Genomic DNA, 18,512 nt, shown 5'->3' on the forward strand with positions numbered 1-18,512 from the left:
GTGCTATCAAGGGGTGCATTCCGGCATTGCTGATCAGAGTGGAGGTGGAGCAGCTGTGCTGACTTGGCACAGTATCAGCACATATCAGTATGCATTACCCTGCATCCGACATTGATACCCAGAACCAGGACCACACAGCCCAATCATATTTCAGTTTGGTTATGCGCCTCCCAAATCTAAGTCTCTCTGGACATTTTACATACAGTATGCCTCACCTGCACTGCAACATGGGATCCCAAATGTATTTGCTCTGCTTTGCTGTGCTCCCAGTTCAATTCCATACATTTTCAGAATCATCCCCAGTATGTCTTTATTATATATATATATATATCTATATATATATATATATATATTATTTTTTTTGCCTGCTGCCCACCCCATCCTGCTCTGCCCACTCTGTCTGCTGCTGTGCCCCCATCCTGCCCCCCACTCTGTCTGCATCTCCATCCCCTCTGTGCCATAGCTGCAAACTTGCCTGTTTCCAGCGAGACCTACTCTTTCCCAGCAAGATTCGGAGTCTGACTTGTCACTCTCTGCAGTGGGAGTTGTTGCACAAGCATGTTGGAGACAGGACAAACCGTAGTGGATTATATATACATATATATATAATTTAATACTCATCCTCATTATATCCTTTCCTTTCCAATTCAACCTCTAATAAGCTGAGCTGAACTCTTCCCTTTTGCTCTCTCCAGCCCTATGCAAGGGGGTAATTCATATCTGATCACTGCTGTGCATTTTTGCACAGCGTGCAATCAGATCCGAACTGCGTCACACAGCTGCAATGGGGATCGCCGGTCAGAGACGGGATTGTGCAGAGGATCCATTCGCACAGGCGTTCGCAAGCAGATTGACAGGAAGAGGGTATTTTGGGGTGGCAACTGACTGTTCTCAAGGAGTGTCATGAAAAACGCAAGCGGGATCAAGAGTTTGAAGGGAGTGTGTCTGACATCAAATCCGGTCCTGAACAGGCTGATGTGATCGCAGCGGCTGAGTAAGGTCTGGGCTGTGCAGAGACTGCACAAAATCTGTTTGTACAGCTCTCTACACATGCGTTCGCACACAATACACTCCTCCTGTAGGCAGCGACTATCTGATTGCAGGGCAGGACAGCAAAAATAGCCTGCTAACGATCAGGTCTGAATTACCCCCCATGTCACCATTTATCACTTGTCAATTGTCTCCTTTTCCCATTCAGCGATTCGTACTGATTGCACGCCCATACATTGGGGGAAGAGGGGGGCGTCTTTTTTACCCTGGGTGACACAAAGCCCTGCTTCACTTATGTGGTGATTGACTGAGGAAATGTAACTGAATTTTGGGGGGTCAGGAGAGTCCTGAGATGCTATATTGGCACCTGTCATATTGGGATTTTTATTTTATTTTTTAGAATTTATGAATGGTTGATTCTATTGGACCAGTGTCTTTGTTTCAGCTTTACTAATTATGTAAGTATGTAAAAATAAATACCACATGTTTTGTTTGATCAGAGAACTTTGATATATTTCAAGCTTTGTAGCCCTTGTCAATTTTTGCATGTGTCTGGACTGCTGGAAAATAAACTAGTGACTCTTCCTGACCTACAATATAAAGAAATTCATTTTTCTTACATGTATTAGAATTTCTCCACTGGAATTTCTCCACAGGGAAGACACATGTTCAATAAAATAACATTTAATTGATATTGCAAATGCCAGACAGACAGTATGGAAAAATCACAGTAAGGGTCACACAGAAAGTATGTGATATGTACACTAAAAAGATAAATTCTTCACTGTGAAAATATACAGACCATTGTAATGAACATCTGTACTGTTATACATTATAGTTCAGAAACTACCAGCCCTCCACTCTTTTCTAATGCATGTTTGCATCGGGTTTGGTATGAAATGCCGGTGGTCACATGACCGACTGCGGGATCCCGACAGTGGGAAGTAAATATTTTACCCCTCCTCTAACACTCCGGGTTGCTAGCTAGGGCAAACCCTCCTGGAGTATACGCGTCCAGTTCCCTTCGTGGAGAGGACCTTTGCTGTGCGCGATGACGTCATTGCGCACCGCACAGTAAAGGTCCTCTCCACGAAGGGAAACTAGACGCTATGCGTCTAGTTCCCTTCACAGCGGGGGGCAGCGGCAGCGGGACAGAGCGGGCAGCGGGGGGCACAGCAGCAGCGGATCTTGCCATGGTGCGGCGCCCTCCGGAAGGCGGCGCCCCCCGGGCAAAAGTCTTGCTTGCCCGTGGCAAGATCCGCTACTGATTAAAACATACAAACAAATATATATAGCACTGCTGTATCAAGGTGGATATTATATAACAATACCACAGTTATAATTAAAACATATATTTATTACACAATTTTAATACACTCGGCCGGTGTAAGCAAGTATTACATCAAAATGAAAACAATTAAGACAATTCTGATAGTGTTCCTAAGCAGCCGAGTTTAAACTAAACTGTTTCTTGCAATAGAGCAACAGTCCATTGTTTGCTACAAATTTCAACAATAATCTCAAAGCTCCAAAGTTCCGTCTTCAACTGAAGTTTAGATTAATATTAACATTCTACACAGAAACAGTTTTTGGCCTGTTCATTAATTAACTCTCAGATGGATTAATTGGTCAGATTTTCTGACCTATTTGTTGTCTGTTCAAACATATCACAAATGGTGACTGAAGTTTCTAACAACACTCATAAGGTATCATGTTCAGACCCATCATATTGAACAGCAGGTACAGAGTCCCGAGTAAGCGCTCCAAATAGGTATGGGTTTCAATGCGTAGACTCCGATTATCTCTCCCCCGATCAATGTTGATAAGCACGGTGATGGGTCTTCTCACCCCACTAGGTAGCAGCTTTTCCTCAGGAGCACCTTGTTCATGCACACACCAAGCCTCCGATGCCCTTTACGTGTTTCTCAGCTTAGCAGAATCTCAGCGGCTTCTGATTTTGCTAAACAGAGAAATTGCAACTGAAGCTGAATTAGGTCCAAAGTTTGGAGGTATAAGACGTGTCAATTCATGGCAATTGTGCTTTTTAATAGCACAGACTTACATACCTCCCAACTAGGGGTGTGGTCTCATGAGTGGAGGGGCGTGTCCTCGTGAGTATGGGCTGTGGTCTCACGGAGGGTGCCACAATCGTGAACCACGCCCCATTTTCGCAGCTGTGAGGGCATGCCCAGCGCTCTGTGAGCTGCTGGCATGCCCTCTCTCCCAGTGAACAGACGCTGCGCACATGCGCACAGTGTCTTTCACCACTCCAGAGCAGTGAGTGAGAGAGGGTCTCCCAACTGCCCTCCCCCCACTGCGACCAGCAGGTGGGACAGCGGTACCGTCACAGAAAGACGGGACTGTCTCGACAAAATCGGAACAGTTGGGAGGTATGGACTTAATTATGCTCATTTTCAACACATCTACTACATTTTAATGACTAAAAAGATGGGGCAGTCCTTCACCACCAAAACACATCCCTTACTGTCCCTGACACATGCCTGCCTACTCTTCCAGAATGTCCAGGTAATAGCCTTAACACCATCACACCATGTTAAATTCTGCACTCCTAATTATCAGGGGCAGCTACAGGTTTTAAGGCCCCTGAACTTAAGTGTTTTCACCAGGGATGTGAGGTGTTCTAAACATATTCTCCTATTTTGCATATTGGATGCAGTTTAATTTTATTATTTGCTAGATAATATGATGTTTTCATTCATAAACAAAAATGGCAGTATAACAATTCCAGTGTGCTGGGAATTGTATTTCACTGTAGTCATCTCAGACCGCACCATGGGGGTCATTCCGAGTTGATCGCTCGCTAGCAGTTTTTAGCAGCCGTGCAAACGCTATGCCGCCACTGGGAGTGTATTTTAGCTTAGCAGAAGTGCGAACATTTTTATCACAGAGCGCCTGCAAAAAATGTTTGTGTCATTTCAGAGTAGCTCAAAACCTACTCAGCGCTTGCGATCACTTCAGACTATTCAGTTCCGGATTTAACGTCACACACCCGCCCAGCGTTCGCTCAGCCACGCCTGCGTTTTCCCTGGCACGCCTGCGATTTTCCGAACACTCCCTGAAAACGGTCAGTTGCCACCCAGTACGCCCACTTCATGTCAATCACTCTGTGGCAACCAGTGCAACTGAAAAGCATCGCTAGACCCTGCGCAAAACTGTATCATTTGTTGTGCCTGTACGTCGCGCATGCGCATTGCGCCGCATACACATGCTCAGAATGCCGTTTATTTAGCCTGATCGCTGAGCTGCGAACAAATGCAGCTAGCGATCAACTCGGAATGACCACCTATGTGTAATACACTTCATTCCACCTGATTGTAGATAACATGGAAGTATAATTAAACACTGGCAACAGTATATAGTATGTCCATCTGCACATGATGATGATGCAGCCTAGTGCAGTGGGATGGAATTATTACAATACTAATTTAACTAGAGAATACCTTAAATGATATTATTATTATTATTATTATTATTATTATTATTACAGGTTGAGTATCCCATATCCAAATATTCCAAAATACGGAATATTCCGAAATACGGAATGTTTTGAGTGAGAGTGAGATAGTGAAACCTTTGTTTTCTGATGGCTCAATGTACACAAAACTTTGTTTAATACACAAAATGATTCCAAATATTGTATTAAATGACCTTCAGGCTGTGTGTATAAGGTGTATATGAAACATAAATGCATTCTGTGCTTAGACTTAGGTCCTATCGCCATGATATCTCATTATGGTATGCAATTATTCCAAAATACGGAAAGATCCAATATCCAAAATACTTCTGGTCCCAAGCATTTTGGATAAGGGATACTCAACCTGTATTATTATTATTATTATTATTATTATTATTAATAATAATAATAATAATAATAATAATAATATTAGTAATAATAATCATACTAATTTACTGTTTGTATAATCACTGAATTTGTATTTAATCACTAGGAAAAAATGTGTTTAATGAGGAGAAATGTACCCCACTCCTGTAAATGATGGATATTAGACCTGTAGCTTTGAGCTTTCTTATGTTCACATAACAACTCACTGTTATATAATTTACAGCAGACGCTGCATTATGACATATATTATTAATCTGATACTTCATTGTCATTGATGTGCTTCCTTGACAGACATTTGTATCCTCTCTGGTATATAAGGTTCAATTAGAATTATGAGTTAACATAAACATTACAATAAATACACCTGATAACTTTGTTGTCAGAATAACATCTTGGTTGGTGGAATGTTGCAGGGAAAAATACATAATAATATATTTACTATGGAACATATTCATGGTCAAAGGAATGTTAGTTAATTTACTGACAGTCACTAACAATATATCCATTTATTGTTTATAAAGAAAAGAAAAAAATCAGTATGGCAGTCTCTAAAGTATTGTCCAGGAATCCTTGGTTTTCTGTGTTCTACCATAGTCATATGTTTTTTTTAAATTTGTATTGTTATTAGTATACTGTACATGAATAGCAGAAGTTGCGTGTTAAGTATTGCTGTAATATACTGCTCATACCACTGCTAGAATTTAGAACCCATTTGACTTGTAGAGGTTCTCCGGTTCAATAATTTGAAAATGTTGCTGTTTTACTAACACCCCACTCCTTCAGATTGTCACACCAGCAATTTCTGCTATTTCCATGAAAACTTTGTTGGCTTCCTCTTCATACTCCTTAGATAGTTGTTTAGCTTTGTCTATGTTCTGTATGTTCTCTTCAAGGTTGCCCACTAAACGTATCTGATCCAGGTACCCAGTATTAACCTCCTGTATATCATTAGCCATTTTGTTTTTTTCCTGGCTCAGAGAAAATATCATCCCGCCAAGTCTAGTCTGAGTTCCTAGGAGAAGTTTGGTTGCCTGACTCAGTCGTGTCATGACTTCCTGGGCATTCTTCAGGTCATCTGGAATATCTTTTGCTGCCTTTATTTCAAGGGAGAAGTTGTAACCTTCCATTTGTATCTGGATATCATAATTGTCTGAAAACAAGAACAGAAACTTTTACTAACCAATTACAAAAGATACTGATAAATACCAAAAATCTGAGACCTCTAAATCAAATGACTGCTCTGACTGAATTTCCTACAGAACTTCAAAACATTTGGGTTCTATGTACTAAGCCTTGGAGAGAGATAAAGTGGACAGAGATAAAGTACCAGCCAGTCAACTCTTGCCATGTTACAGGCTGTGCCTGAAACCTTACAGTTACTGTTGGAGCTGGTTGGTACTTTATCTCTGTCAAATTTCTCTATCTCCAAGTCTTAGTACATAGACCCAAGTATCCTTTTGTATGTGGCCATCTCAAGAGACATTTAGCATATGTCTCTAAGAAACATCCATTTATTTGGATCACTTACAGTACTTCATGAAAATCAACAGTTTTTAATGGAATTCAGTAATAATACGGGATGGTATCAGGACCCCCGGCGCTTGGGATGCCGGCGGTCAGAATACCGACATCAGCATCCCAATGCGCAGGATCCCGACACCTAGTAGGTAAGTAGTATAACCCAAACCCCCGGCCCCCTAACCCTCCATTCCCAGAGCCTGACCAACATTATAATCTTTTTATTTTATTGTAATTTGTTATAAATGTAGTTTCCAAAATAAAATGCATCAAGCCTGCAGCAGGGTTAGGAGGCTGTGTAGCCACCAACTACACCTGGATCCTCCCCAGTGTTTTATTTTTGACTCCAGATGCTCATTTAATACTTTATCCACAATTCAAAATCATTTTCTTTTGCGTTCAGGAGTAGAAAAACTCACATTAATGCAGCTAGAATGCAATCAGCAAGCAATATCTGATCTATCCATATTCTCCCACTAGAGGGAGCAATACTTACATCCCCACCCTCAATTTTTTTTTTTTAAATCACATTCATGTTGACACATAAAGGGGCCCTATATATGAAAATTTGTGGGTCAGCCTCTTTACATTTATGAAGGGTCAGACACTGGGTATAATAGCTTATCCCAGAGAAGAGTAAAAAGTAAAGTGCTAATGTTTCACAGTGCAGGTACTAATTCTCAGTCATAATGTCAGTTGAAATGTCTATATTTTTCAATAATCCATCTAAGCAATAAAAGCATACCCTCCAACATGACCCGCCCCACTAGGTACAAAATGCTCTGTTTCTGGACTTCCGTCTTAATTTGTTATTGCCATCACCTGTGAAGAAACAGCTTTCTTATCATTTAACTAGTTCAACACAGGTGATGGAAATCATAAATTAAGAGGGAAGTCCAAAAACAGAGCATTTTATACCTAGTGGGGCGGGTCATGTTGGAGGGTCTGTAAAAGTGCCCTTTTTGTGCCTGTTGGTTGCAATTCTTCCATGTATTTATTATTCTCATGGCTTTATAATTTAACATCAAGGAGTATTTAAAATGCTAAAAATAATGTTCTAGTCAAATCCAAAAAACATTATAATGGGGATTCTGTTGTAGGTACACTAGGCCACAATAAGTCAACTTTGGCACACACACTGAAAAACAAACTAACTGCCAGCTATTTTAAATGTTGGCAAAGGTTCTGACAGGAAGTCTGATGTGCAGTGAAAACCCCAAGATCATACAGTTATCTGTAAAATGATTAGCTACTGAATCATTTACATACAGTATACTATTTGTTGTCGCAATTCTCTTATAAAAAATTGGAGGCCTAGTGATCTTCTGATGTGTGACAAATGAAGATTAAGCTTTAAACAATCTGTTATCTATTCTGTTTCTGCATATAACATATAATTCATCTGAGAATTGTCAACTTAAAAGAAAATATTGAAGGGACACCTGCAGTTATAGGTTTGTGTACAGTAGCTGATATTGGAAAAAGTTCCTAATATGTTATCTAGTTTAAAGCCTCTGTCTTTCCCATCAATGTCCCATGAATTAGCCAGCCAGTTACAGTGTTTTCCTCCTAACCTAATGGAATTGCCTCATGATCCGCCTGGAACTCAGCGAGCTGCTGGTTTATTTTCTTTAATGCGGGTTTGTTTAAGATTGGTATGTATTTTGGCCGAATGTTTGCCTCTTTCTGTGTCTGGCTGGACAGATTTATGGCCAGTGAGGAGGTTTTGATTTGCACACACTACTAAAAAATAAAACCTGCAAACTGGTCTGAGACAAGCAAAAATCTGAAAGGCCCTATACTGTAGGTCTCTCACAGAGAAGTTACAATGCTTCCATTTGGCCAATTGGATCAAAACATACTATCAAGTAAAGAAACGAATTGGTTTTACTGCTACTATTATTACTGCTAATCAATTATTGAATAAAGAAATTAAGAAAGGTATGCTGACATAGGGACATTTACCTTATCTCCTCCTTCATCCTGATTCTAACTTTTAGTTTCTGACTAAAGTTTCACATATGCACTGATTATGATTCCTAATTTGTTTCCTATAACATAATAAAACACTATTATCCCTATTTGTTGTGGTCTATCTAGCTTCCATTTTTACAGACTATAATCTCAATAAATGGAACATTGTTTTCTATATCTGACAAACATTATAATTAAATCAATTTGTTATTCATTTTGATATTTACCCAATGTATTGATTCATATATGCAGGCATTGTTTATGTAAAAAGCTTTAAAAGTATAAATATATGTTCCGCTTCCGGTTGCATGCAGAGCACAGCGTGATCGTGCTCCTCCGCACAATACCCGGAATAATATAACTATTAATGGCTCCTGCAGCTTCCACAGCCTCGCTACCCGACCTTCCTGCACCGTTCCCCCTCTGATGGAGAAATTCCTGGCCTCACCGCCTGCCGCTAAACACCCGCCGGGCCGTCAGGAGAAGCGCCGTGCAGACCCCACAATGGCGCCGGACGCTGAAACGGCTCACAGCATACCAGCCTCAAAGAAAGCTGCAGCAGAAGCAGCAGATGATGCAAATGCTCCAAAGGTACGTCGCCCGCCAGAATCCCCAGCGACTTACCAGGACATAGTAGACGCCATTAAGAGCACTATGACCCCCCTGCTAACACAGGCTGTAGCAGACATCACACAACAGCTACACCACTTACAGGGAAGAGTCACTGACACAGAACACCGAGTAGCGTCAGTCTGCCACGATATGTCAGAGGCACAGCGAGCTATTTTAAATCTACAGAAAGAGAACCATCAACTGTGGAACAAAGTAGATGATATAGAGAATCGCTCCAGGAGATCGAATATAAGAGTGGTAGGAATACCGAAGTCCGTTAAAGGCCCAGACCTCCTCTCCTTTGTATCTGTTACACTTCCTCAAATGCTAAAAATTGAGTCAGAATGCAAAGACTTAATAATTGAGAGGGTACACATAGAGATGAGCGGGTTCGGTTTCTCTGAAACCGAACCCGCACGAACTTCATGTTTTTTTCACGGGTCCGAGCAGACTCGGATCCTCCCGCCTTGCTCGGTTAACCCGAGCGCGCCCGAACGTCATCATGACGCTGTCGGATTCTCGCGAGACTCGGATTCTATATAAGGAGCCGCGCGTCGCCGCCATTTTCACACGTGCATTGAGATTGATAGGGAGAGGACGTGGCTGGCGTCCTCTCCATTAGAAATTAGATTAGAAGAGAGAGAGAGATTGTGCAGAGTCAGACAGAGTTTACCACAGTGACCAGTGCAGTTGTTGTTAGTTAACTTTTATTTATTTTAATATATCCGTTCTCTGCTATATCCGTTCTCTGCCTGAAAAAAAACGATACACAGCAGCAGCCAGTCACACAGTGTGACTCAATCTGTGTGCACTCAGCTCAGCCCAGTGTGCTGCACATCAATGTATAAAAGGCAAAGCTTATAATAATTGTGGGGGAGACTGGGGAGCACTGCAGGTTGTTATAGCAGGAGCCCCCAGGAGTACATAATATTATATTAATTTAAAATTAAACAGTGCACACTTTTGCTGCAGGAGTGCCACTGCCAGTGTGACTAGTGGTGACCAGTGCCTGACCACCAGTATAGTAGTATATTGTTGTATGTATTGTATACTATCTCTTTATCAACCAGTCTATATTAGCAGCAGACACAGTACAGTGCGGTAGTTCACGGCTGTGGCTACCTCTGTGTCGGCAGTCGGAACTCGGCAGGCAGTCCGTCCATCCATAATTGTATTACAATATATACCACCTAACCGTGGTATTTTTTTTTCTTTCTTTATACCGTCGTCATAGTGTCATACTAGTTGTTACGAGTATACTACTATCTCTTTATCAACCAGTGTACAGTGCGGTAGTTCACGGCTGTGGCTACCTCTGTGTCGGCAGTCGGCAGGCAGTCCGTCCATCCATAATTGTATTATTATTATAATATATACCACCTAACCGTGGTTTTTTTTTCATTCTTTATACCGTCGTCATAGTGTCATACTAGTTGTTACGAGTATACTACTATCTCTTTATCAACCAGTGTACAGTGCGGTAGTTCACGGCTGTGGCTACCTCTGTGTCGGCAGTCGGCAGGCAGTCCGTCCATCCATAATTGTATTATTATTATAATATATACCACCTAACCGTGGTTTTTTTTTCATTCTTTATACCGTCGTCATAGTGTCATACTAGTTGTTACGAGTATACTACTATCTCTTTATCAACCAGTGTACAGTGCGGTAGTTCACGGCTGTGGCTACCTCTGTGTCGGCAGTCGGCAGGCAGTCCGTCCATCCATAATTGTATTATTATTATAATATATACCACCTAACCGTGGTTTTTTTTTCATTCTTTATACCGTCGTCATAGTGTCATACTAGTTGTTACGAGTATACTACTATCTCTTTATCAACCAGTGTACAGTGCGGTAGTTCACGGCTGTGGCTACCTCTGTGTCGGCAGTCGGCAGGCAGTCCGTCCATCCATAATTGTATTATTATTATAATATATACCACCTAACCGTGGTTTTTTTTTCATTCTTTATACCGTCGTCATAGTGTCATACTAGTTGTTACGAGTATACTACTATCTCTTTATCAACCAGTGTACAGTGCGGTAGTTCACGGCTGTGGCTACCTCTGTGTCGGCAGTCGGCAGGCAGTCCGTCCATCCATAATTGTATTATTATTATAATATATACCACCTAACCGTGGTTTTTTTTTCATTCTTTATACCGTCGTCATAGTGTCATACTAGTTGTTACGAGTATACTACTATCTCTTTATCAACCAGTGTACAGTGCGGTAGTTCACGGCTGTGGCTACCTCTGTGTCGGCAGTCGGCAGGCAGTCCGTCCATCCATAATTGTATTATTATTATAATATATACCACCTAACCGTGGTTTTTTTTTCATTCTTTATACCGTCGTCATAGTGTCATACTAGTTGTTACGAGTATACTACTATCTCTTTATCAACCAGTGTACAGTGCGGTAGTTCACGGCTGTGGCTACCTCTGTGTCGGCAGTCGGCAGGCAGTCCGTCCATCCATAATTGTATTATTATTATAATATATACCACCTAACCGTGGTTTTTTTTTCATTCTTTATACCGTCGTCATAGTGTCATACTAGTTGTTACGAGTATACTACTATCTCTTTATCAACCAGTGTACAGTGCGGTAGTTCACGGCTGTGGCTACCTCTGTGTCGGCAGTCGGCAGGCAGTCCGTCCATCCATAATTGTATTATTATTATAATATATACCACCTAACCGTGGTTTTTTTTTCATTCTTTATACCGTCGTCATAGTGTCATACTAGTTGTTACGAGTATACTACTATCTCTTTATCAACCAGTGTACAGTGCGGTAGTTCACGGCTGTGGCTACCTCTGTGTCGGCAGTCGGCAGGTATCCAATACTAGTATCCAATCCATCCATCTCCATTGTTTACCTGAGGTGCCTTTTAGTTCTGCCTATAAAATATGGAGAACAAAAAAGTTGAGGTTCCAAAATTAGGGAAAGATCAAGATCCACTTCCACCTCGTGCTGAAGCTGCTGCCACTAGTCATGGCCGAGACGATGAAATGCCAGCAACGTCGTCTGCCAAGGCCGATGCCCAATGTCATAGTACAGAGCATGTCAAATCCAAAACACCAAATATCAGAAAAAAAAGGACTCCAAAACCTAAAATAAAATTGTCGGAGGAGAAGCGTAAACTTGCCAATTTGCCATTTACCACACGGAGTGGCAAGGAACGGCTGAGGCCCTGGCCTATGTTCATGGCTAGTGGTTCAGCTTCACATGAGGATGGAAGCACTCAGCCTCTCGCTAGAAAACTGAAAAGACTCAAGCTGGCAAAAGCACCGCAAAGAACTGTGCGTTCTTCGAAATCCCAAATCCACAAGGAGAGTCCAATTGTGTCGGTTGCGATGCCTGACCTTCCCAACACTGGAGGTGAAGAGCATGCGCCTTCCACCATTTGCACGCCCCCTGCAAGTGCTGGAAGGAGCACCCGCAGTCCAGTTCCTGATAGTCAGATTGAAGATGTCAGTGTTGAAGTACACCAGGATGAGGAGGATATGGGTGTTGCTGGCGCTGGGGAGGAAATTGACCAGGAGGATTCTGATGGTGAGGTGGTTTGTTTAAGTCAGGCACCCGGGGAGACACCTGTTGTCCGTGGGAGGAATATGGCCGTTGACATGCCAGGTGAAAATACCAAAAAAATCAGCTCTTCGGTGTGGAGGTATTTCACCAGAAATGCGGACAACAGGTGTCAAGCCGTGTGTTCCCTTTGTCAAGCTGTAATAAGTAGGGGTAAGGACGTTAACCACCTCGGAACATCCTCCCTTATACGTCACCTGCAGCGCATTCATAATAAGTCAGTGACAAGTTCAAAAACTTTGGGTGACAGCGGAAGCAGTCCACTGACCAGTAAATCCCTTCCTCTTGTAACCAAGCTCACGCAAACCACCCCACCAACTCCCTCAGTGTCAATTTCCTCCTTCCCCAGGAATGCCAATAGTCCTGCAGGCCATGTCACTGGCAAGTCTGACGAGTCCTCTCCTGCCTGGGATTCCTCCGATGCATCCTTGCGTGTAACGCCTACTGCTGCTGGCGCTGCTGTTGTTGCCGCTGGGAGTCGATGGTCATCCCAGAGGGGAAGTCGTAAGCCCACTTGTACTACTTCCAGTAAGCAATTGACTGTTCAACAGTCCTTTGCGAGGAAGATGAAATATCACAGCAGTCATCCTACTGCAAAGCGGATAACTGAGGCCTTGGCATCCTGGGTGGTGAGAAACGTGGTTCCGGTATCCATCATTACTGCAGAGCCAACTAGAGACTTGTTGGAGGTACTGTGTCCCCGGTACCAAATACCATCTAGGTTCCATTTCTCTAGGCAGGCGATACCGAAAATGTACACAGACCTCAGAAAAAGAGTCACCAGTGTCCTAAAAAATGCAGCTGTACCCAATGTCCACTTAACCACGGACATGTGGACAAGTGGAGCAGGGCAGGGTCAGGACTATATGACTGTGACAGCCCACTGGGTAGATGTATGGACTCCCGCCGCAAGAACAGCAGCGGCGGCACCAGTAGCAGCATCTCGCAAACGCCAACTCTTTCCTAGGCAGGCTACGCTTTGTATCACCGCTTTCCAGAATACGCACACAGCTGAAAACCTCTTACGGCAACTGAGGAAGATCATCGCGGAATGGCTTACCCCAATTGGACTCTCCTGTGGATTTGTGGCATCGGACAACGCCAGCAATATTGTGTGTGCATTAAATCTGGGCCAATTCCAGCACGTCCCATGTTTTGCACATACCTTGAATTTGGTGGTGCAGAATTTTTTAAAAAACGACAGGGGCGTGCAAGAGATGCTGTCGGTGGCCAGAAGAATTGCGGGACACTTTCGGCGTACAGGCACCACGTACAGAAAACTGGAGCACCACCAAAAACTACTGAACCTGCCCTGCCATCATCTGAAGCAAGAAGTGGTAACGAGGTGGAATTCAACCCTCTATATGCTTCAGAGGTTGGAGGAGCAGCAAAAGGCCATTCAAGCCTATACAATTGAGCACGATATAGTAGGTGGAATGCACCTGTCTCAAGTGCAGTGGAGAATGATTTCAACGTTGTGCAAGGTTCTGATGCCCTTTGAACTTGCCACACGTGAAGTCAGTTCAGACACTGCCAGCCTGAGTCAGGTCATTCCCCTCATCAGGCTTTTGCAGAAGAAGCTGGAGGCATTGAAGAAGGAGCTAACACGGAGCGATTCCGCTAGGCATGTGGGACTTGTGGATGCAGCCCTTAATTCGCTTAACAAGGATTCACGGGTGGTCAATCTGTTGAAATCAGAGCACTACATTTTGGCCACCGTGCTCGATCCTAGATTTAAAGCCTACCTTGGATCTCTCTTTCCGGCAGACACAGGTCTGCTGGGGTTGAAAGACCTGCTGGTGACAAAATTGTCAAGTCAAGCGGAACGCGACCTGTCAACATCTCCTCCTTCACATTCTCCCGCAACTGGGGGTGCGAGGAAAAGGCTCAGAATTCCGAGCCCACCCGCTGGCGGTGATGCAGGGCAGTCTGGAGCGACTGCTGATGCTGACATCTGGTCCGGACTGAAGGACCTGACAACGATTACGGACATGTCGTCTACTGTCACTGCATATGATTCTCTCAACATTGATAGAATGGTGGAGGATTATATGAGTGACCGCATCCAAGTAGGCACGTCACACAGTCCGTACTTATACTGGCAGGAAAAAGAGGCAATTTGGAGGCCCTTGCACAAACTGGCTTTATTCTACCTAAGTTGCCCTCCCACAAGTGTGTACTCCGAAAGAGTGTTTAGTGCCGCCGCTCACCTTGTCAGCAATCGGCGTACGAGGTTACATCCAGAAAATGTGGAGAAGATGATGTTCATTAAAATGAATTATAATCAATTCCTCCGCGGAGACATTGACCAGCAGCAATTGCCTCCACAAAGTACACAGGGAGCTGAGATGGTGGATTCCAGTGGGGACGAATTGATAATCTGTGAGGAGGGGGATGTACACGGTGATATATCGGAGGGTGAAGATGAGGTGGACATCTTGCCTCTGTAGAGCCAGTTTGTGCAAGGAGAGATTAATTGCTTCTTTTTTGGGGGGGGTCCAAACCAACCCGTCATATCAGTCACAGTCGTGTGGCAGACCCTGTCACTGAAATGATGGGTTGGTTAAAGTGTGCATGTCCTGTTTTGTTTATACAACATAAGGGTGGGTGGGAGGGCCCAAGGATAATTCCATCTTGCACCTCTTTTTTCTTTTCTTTTTCTTTGCATCATGTGCTGATTGGGGAGGGTTTTTTGGAAGGGACATCCTGCGTGACACTGCAGTGCCACTCCTAGATGGGCCCGGTGTTTGTGTCGGCCACTAGGGTCGCTAATCTTACTCACACAGCTACCTCATTGCGCCTCTTTTTTTCTTTGCGTCATGTGCTGTTTGGGGAGGGTTTTTTGGAAGGGACATCCTGCGTGACACTGCAGTGCCACTCCTAGATGTGCCCGGTGTTTGTGTCGGCCACTAGGGTCGCTAATCTTACTCACACAGTCAGCTACCTCATTGCGCCTCTTTTTTTCTTTGCGTCATGTGCTGTTTGGGGAGGGTTTTTTGGAAGGGCCATCCTGCGTGACACTGCAGTGCCACTCCTAGATGGGCCCGGTGTTTGTGTCGGCCACTAGGGTCGCTTATCTTTCTCACACAGTCAGCTACCTCATTGGGCCTCTTTTTTTCTTTGCGTCATGTGCTGTTTGGGGAGGGTTTTTTGGAAGGGACATCCTGCGTGACACTGCAGTGCCACTCCTAGATGGGCCCGGTGTTTGTGTCGGCCACTAGGGTCGCTAATCTTACTCACACAGCTACCTCATTGCGCCTCTTTTTTTCTTTGCGTCATGTGCTGTTTGGGGAGGGTTTTTTGGAAGGGACATCCTGCGTGACACTGCAGTGCCACTCCTAGATGGGCCCGGTGTTTGTGTCAGCCACTAGGGTCGCTTATCTTACTCACACAGCGACCTCGGTGCAAATTTTAGGACTAAAAATAATATTGTGAGGTGTGATGTGTTCAGAATAGGCTGAAAATGAGTGTAAATTATGTTTTTTGAGGTTAATAATACTTTGGGATCAAAATTACCCCCAAATTCTATGATTTAAGCTGTTTTTTAGGGTTTTTTGAAAAAAACACCCGAATCCAAAACACACCCGAATCCGACAAAAATAATTCGGTGAGGTTTTGCCAAAACGCGTTCGAACCCAAAACACGGCCGCGGAACCGAACCCAAAACCAAAACACAAAACCCGAAAAATTTCAGGCGCTCATCTCTAGGTACACAGAATCGGCCCTGTTCCTAAGCCACATGAAGAGACCGCGTGTAGTTATCTTCAAATGCCTTAACTACCTTCACAAGGTAGCTATTTGGAAGGCCTCTCGGCAGATACAAAACCTCTCATGGGAAGGCAAACGCATACATCTATTCCAAGACTTCTCAGTAGAGCTCACGAGAGCTAGAAAAGCCTTTACTCCAGTATGCTCTGAATTGGCCTCAGCTAAACAGAAATTTGCCCTCATGTACCCGGCGCGTTTGCCATATTCTTTTCAGACAAACATTATGACTTTAACACACCGGAAGATGCACGAGCATTCTTGAATGAAGATCAGCAGTCTCAAGTCGATGATATATCCGATGTAACACCTACTCCCAGTGATTCTCGTTGACAGTCCACCTCACAGATTATATATATATAGTTGTATATACCACTGCAGACCCTCTTCCCTTAAATGATTACTCCTCCCCCACTTCAGATATCCAATTCTCCACAAGATCCTCACATAGTTATCTTATACCCCCCGACCTATCCCACAAAATTCTCAACCCCCTCTGGCAGCTAATACCCCCTTATGCCTGACGATTTAGGCTAGTTCTGCGGTGATATAGGTATGGAAGGATCAGACAATACACTGTTCTAATAACATACGTAAGTGGTCTGATAATTCTGATGTTTATAATAGGGTATTGATGCACCTGTTATGCTCCATTATGATGCTATGTTAAATTTAAACACTATGTTTAGTGTTTTGTTTTTATATATTTTTTTTTCCTATTTGCGGAAGTATCGCGCATTCATACATGCGGATACAGCTGTAAATATGAGGTATGTAACTCTAATATGCCTATGCTCCTTTCTATCTCTCTTGTCTTGTCCCCCCCACCCCTCTTGTTCTTCCCCTATATGTTCCCCTTTCCACTACAGGATTTGTTACGAGTTCCTTAGGATGTCTCCCTCCCCGGAATTATCTACATGCCACACGCTGACGTAACTTCATTACGGGTTGGCTCTCTGAATGCTGGGGATTTTGGCACTCCGGCAAAGCGACGCAAGGTATTAATATATTTAAATAGACAAAAATTGGATATTGCATTTATTCAGGAGACGCACCTTACGCATCCGGAAACACTCAAACTACAAATGCTTAATTGGCGCCTGTTGGCCTCCTCTTCTTTCAACTCAAAATCCAGAGGAGTAGTAATCTTGGTTTCTAAATCACTCCCACTAGAGATTATATCATCTGACTGCGACCCAGAGGGCAGATATGCCATCGTCACCATAAAATTATACACTAACATATATACCTTATGCTCAATCTATGCCCCTAACTCCTACTCTAAAGCTTTCTTTCAACAGATACTACGTAAATTATTACCCTTATCTTCTAATAATCTCATTATGGGCGGAGATCTCAATCTGATCTCACACCCACATTTGGACAGATCCCATACTAGAAGATCCCACCATTCCCTACCAAAATTAGGTATCCCCACGTTCCTGTCCTCTCTACAACTAATTGATGTCTGGAGGGCCCTACACCCCACAGACAGAGGTTATACATGTCTATCTTCCGCACACCATTCCTTATCCCGGATAGACTACGTCACTCTCTCTAATAACTTATTCTTCCAAGTCCTGGACTCAGGTATAGAACCAATCATCTTATCTGACCATGCACTGGTATGGCTTACAGTTAAAACACAAAATGAAAGATCTACACATAAGACCTGGAGATTCCCGGCGCACCTTTCTAAAATTCCTAGATTCATTAATCATGTACTACACTCCTGGGATGAATATCACGAAAATAACAAACAACACCTAGCCACTAATCCACCACTATACTGGATGTCTGCAAAGGCAGTTTTGAGGGGTTCGATCTTAAACTTTGAATTTAAGGAAAAAAAAGAATGGTTCTAAATCTTATCTCCTACTCCAACAATCCCTCACAGAAGCCTATTCAACCTATAGCTTACTACCTACCCCTGCCAACAAGTCCATATACCTAGCAGCTAAAATAAAATTTGAGGAAACCCTCCAAACCTTATCAGACAAATCACAATTCTACTCTAATTACCGCTTCCATAGATATGGCAACAAAACTAGTAAGTTATTGACCAACATTCTTAACGGGACTAGACCCCCTATGACAGTACACCCCCTAATCCAATCGGATGGCACACATACCACATCCAACAAACAGATCTCCCAAAACATGCAACACTATTATACAGACATATATTCACATCCCCAGA

The 18,512-nt window shown here is 43.2% G+C and overlaps 1 protein-coding gene across 1 annotated transcript in view; it reads right to left on the bottom strand.

Annotated features, from left to right (window-relative positions):
- Positions 1–5,343: 5,343 nt before the first annotated feature.
- Positions 5,344–18,512, bottom strand: part of LOC135056233 (uncharacterized) — a 50,864-nt gene continuing 37,695 nt past the window's right edge. Inside the window, exon 4 of the mRNA XM_063961145.1 lies at positions 5,344–6,002. Coding sequence (XP_063817215.1) covers positions 5,632–6,002 — 371 coding nt within the window. The 3' untranslated portion in view covers positions 5,344–5,631. The remainder of the gene's footprint in view (positions 6,003–18,512) is intronic.

Source organism: Pseudophryne corroboree, chromosome 3 (assembly GCF_028390025.1).
Source record: "Pseudophryne corroboree isolate aPseCor3 chromosome 3, aPseCor3.hap2, whole genome shotgun sequence".
Classification (NCBI taxonomy): domain Eukaryota; kingdom Metazoa; phylum Chordata; class Amphibia; order Anura; family Myobatrachidae; genus Pseudophryne; species Pseudophryne corroboree.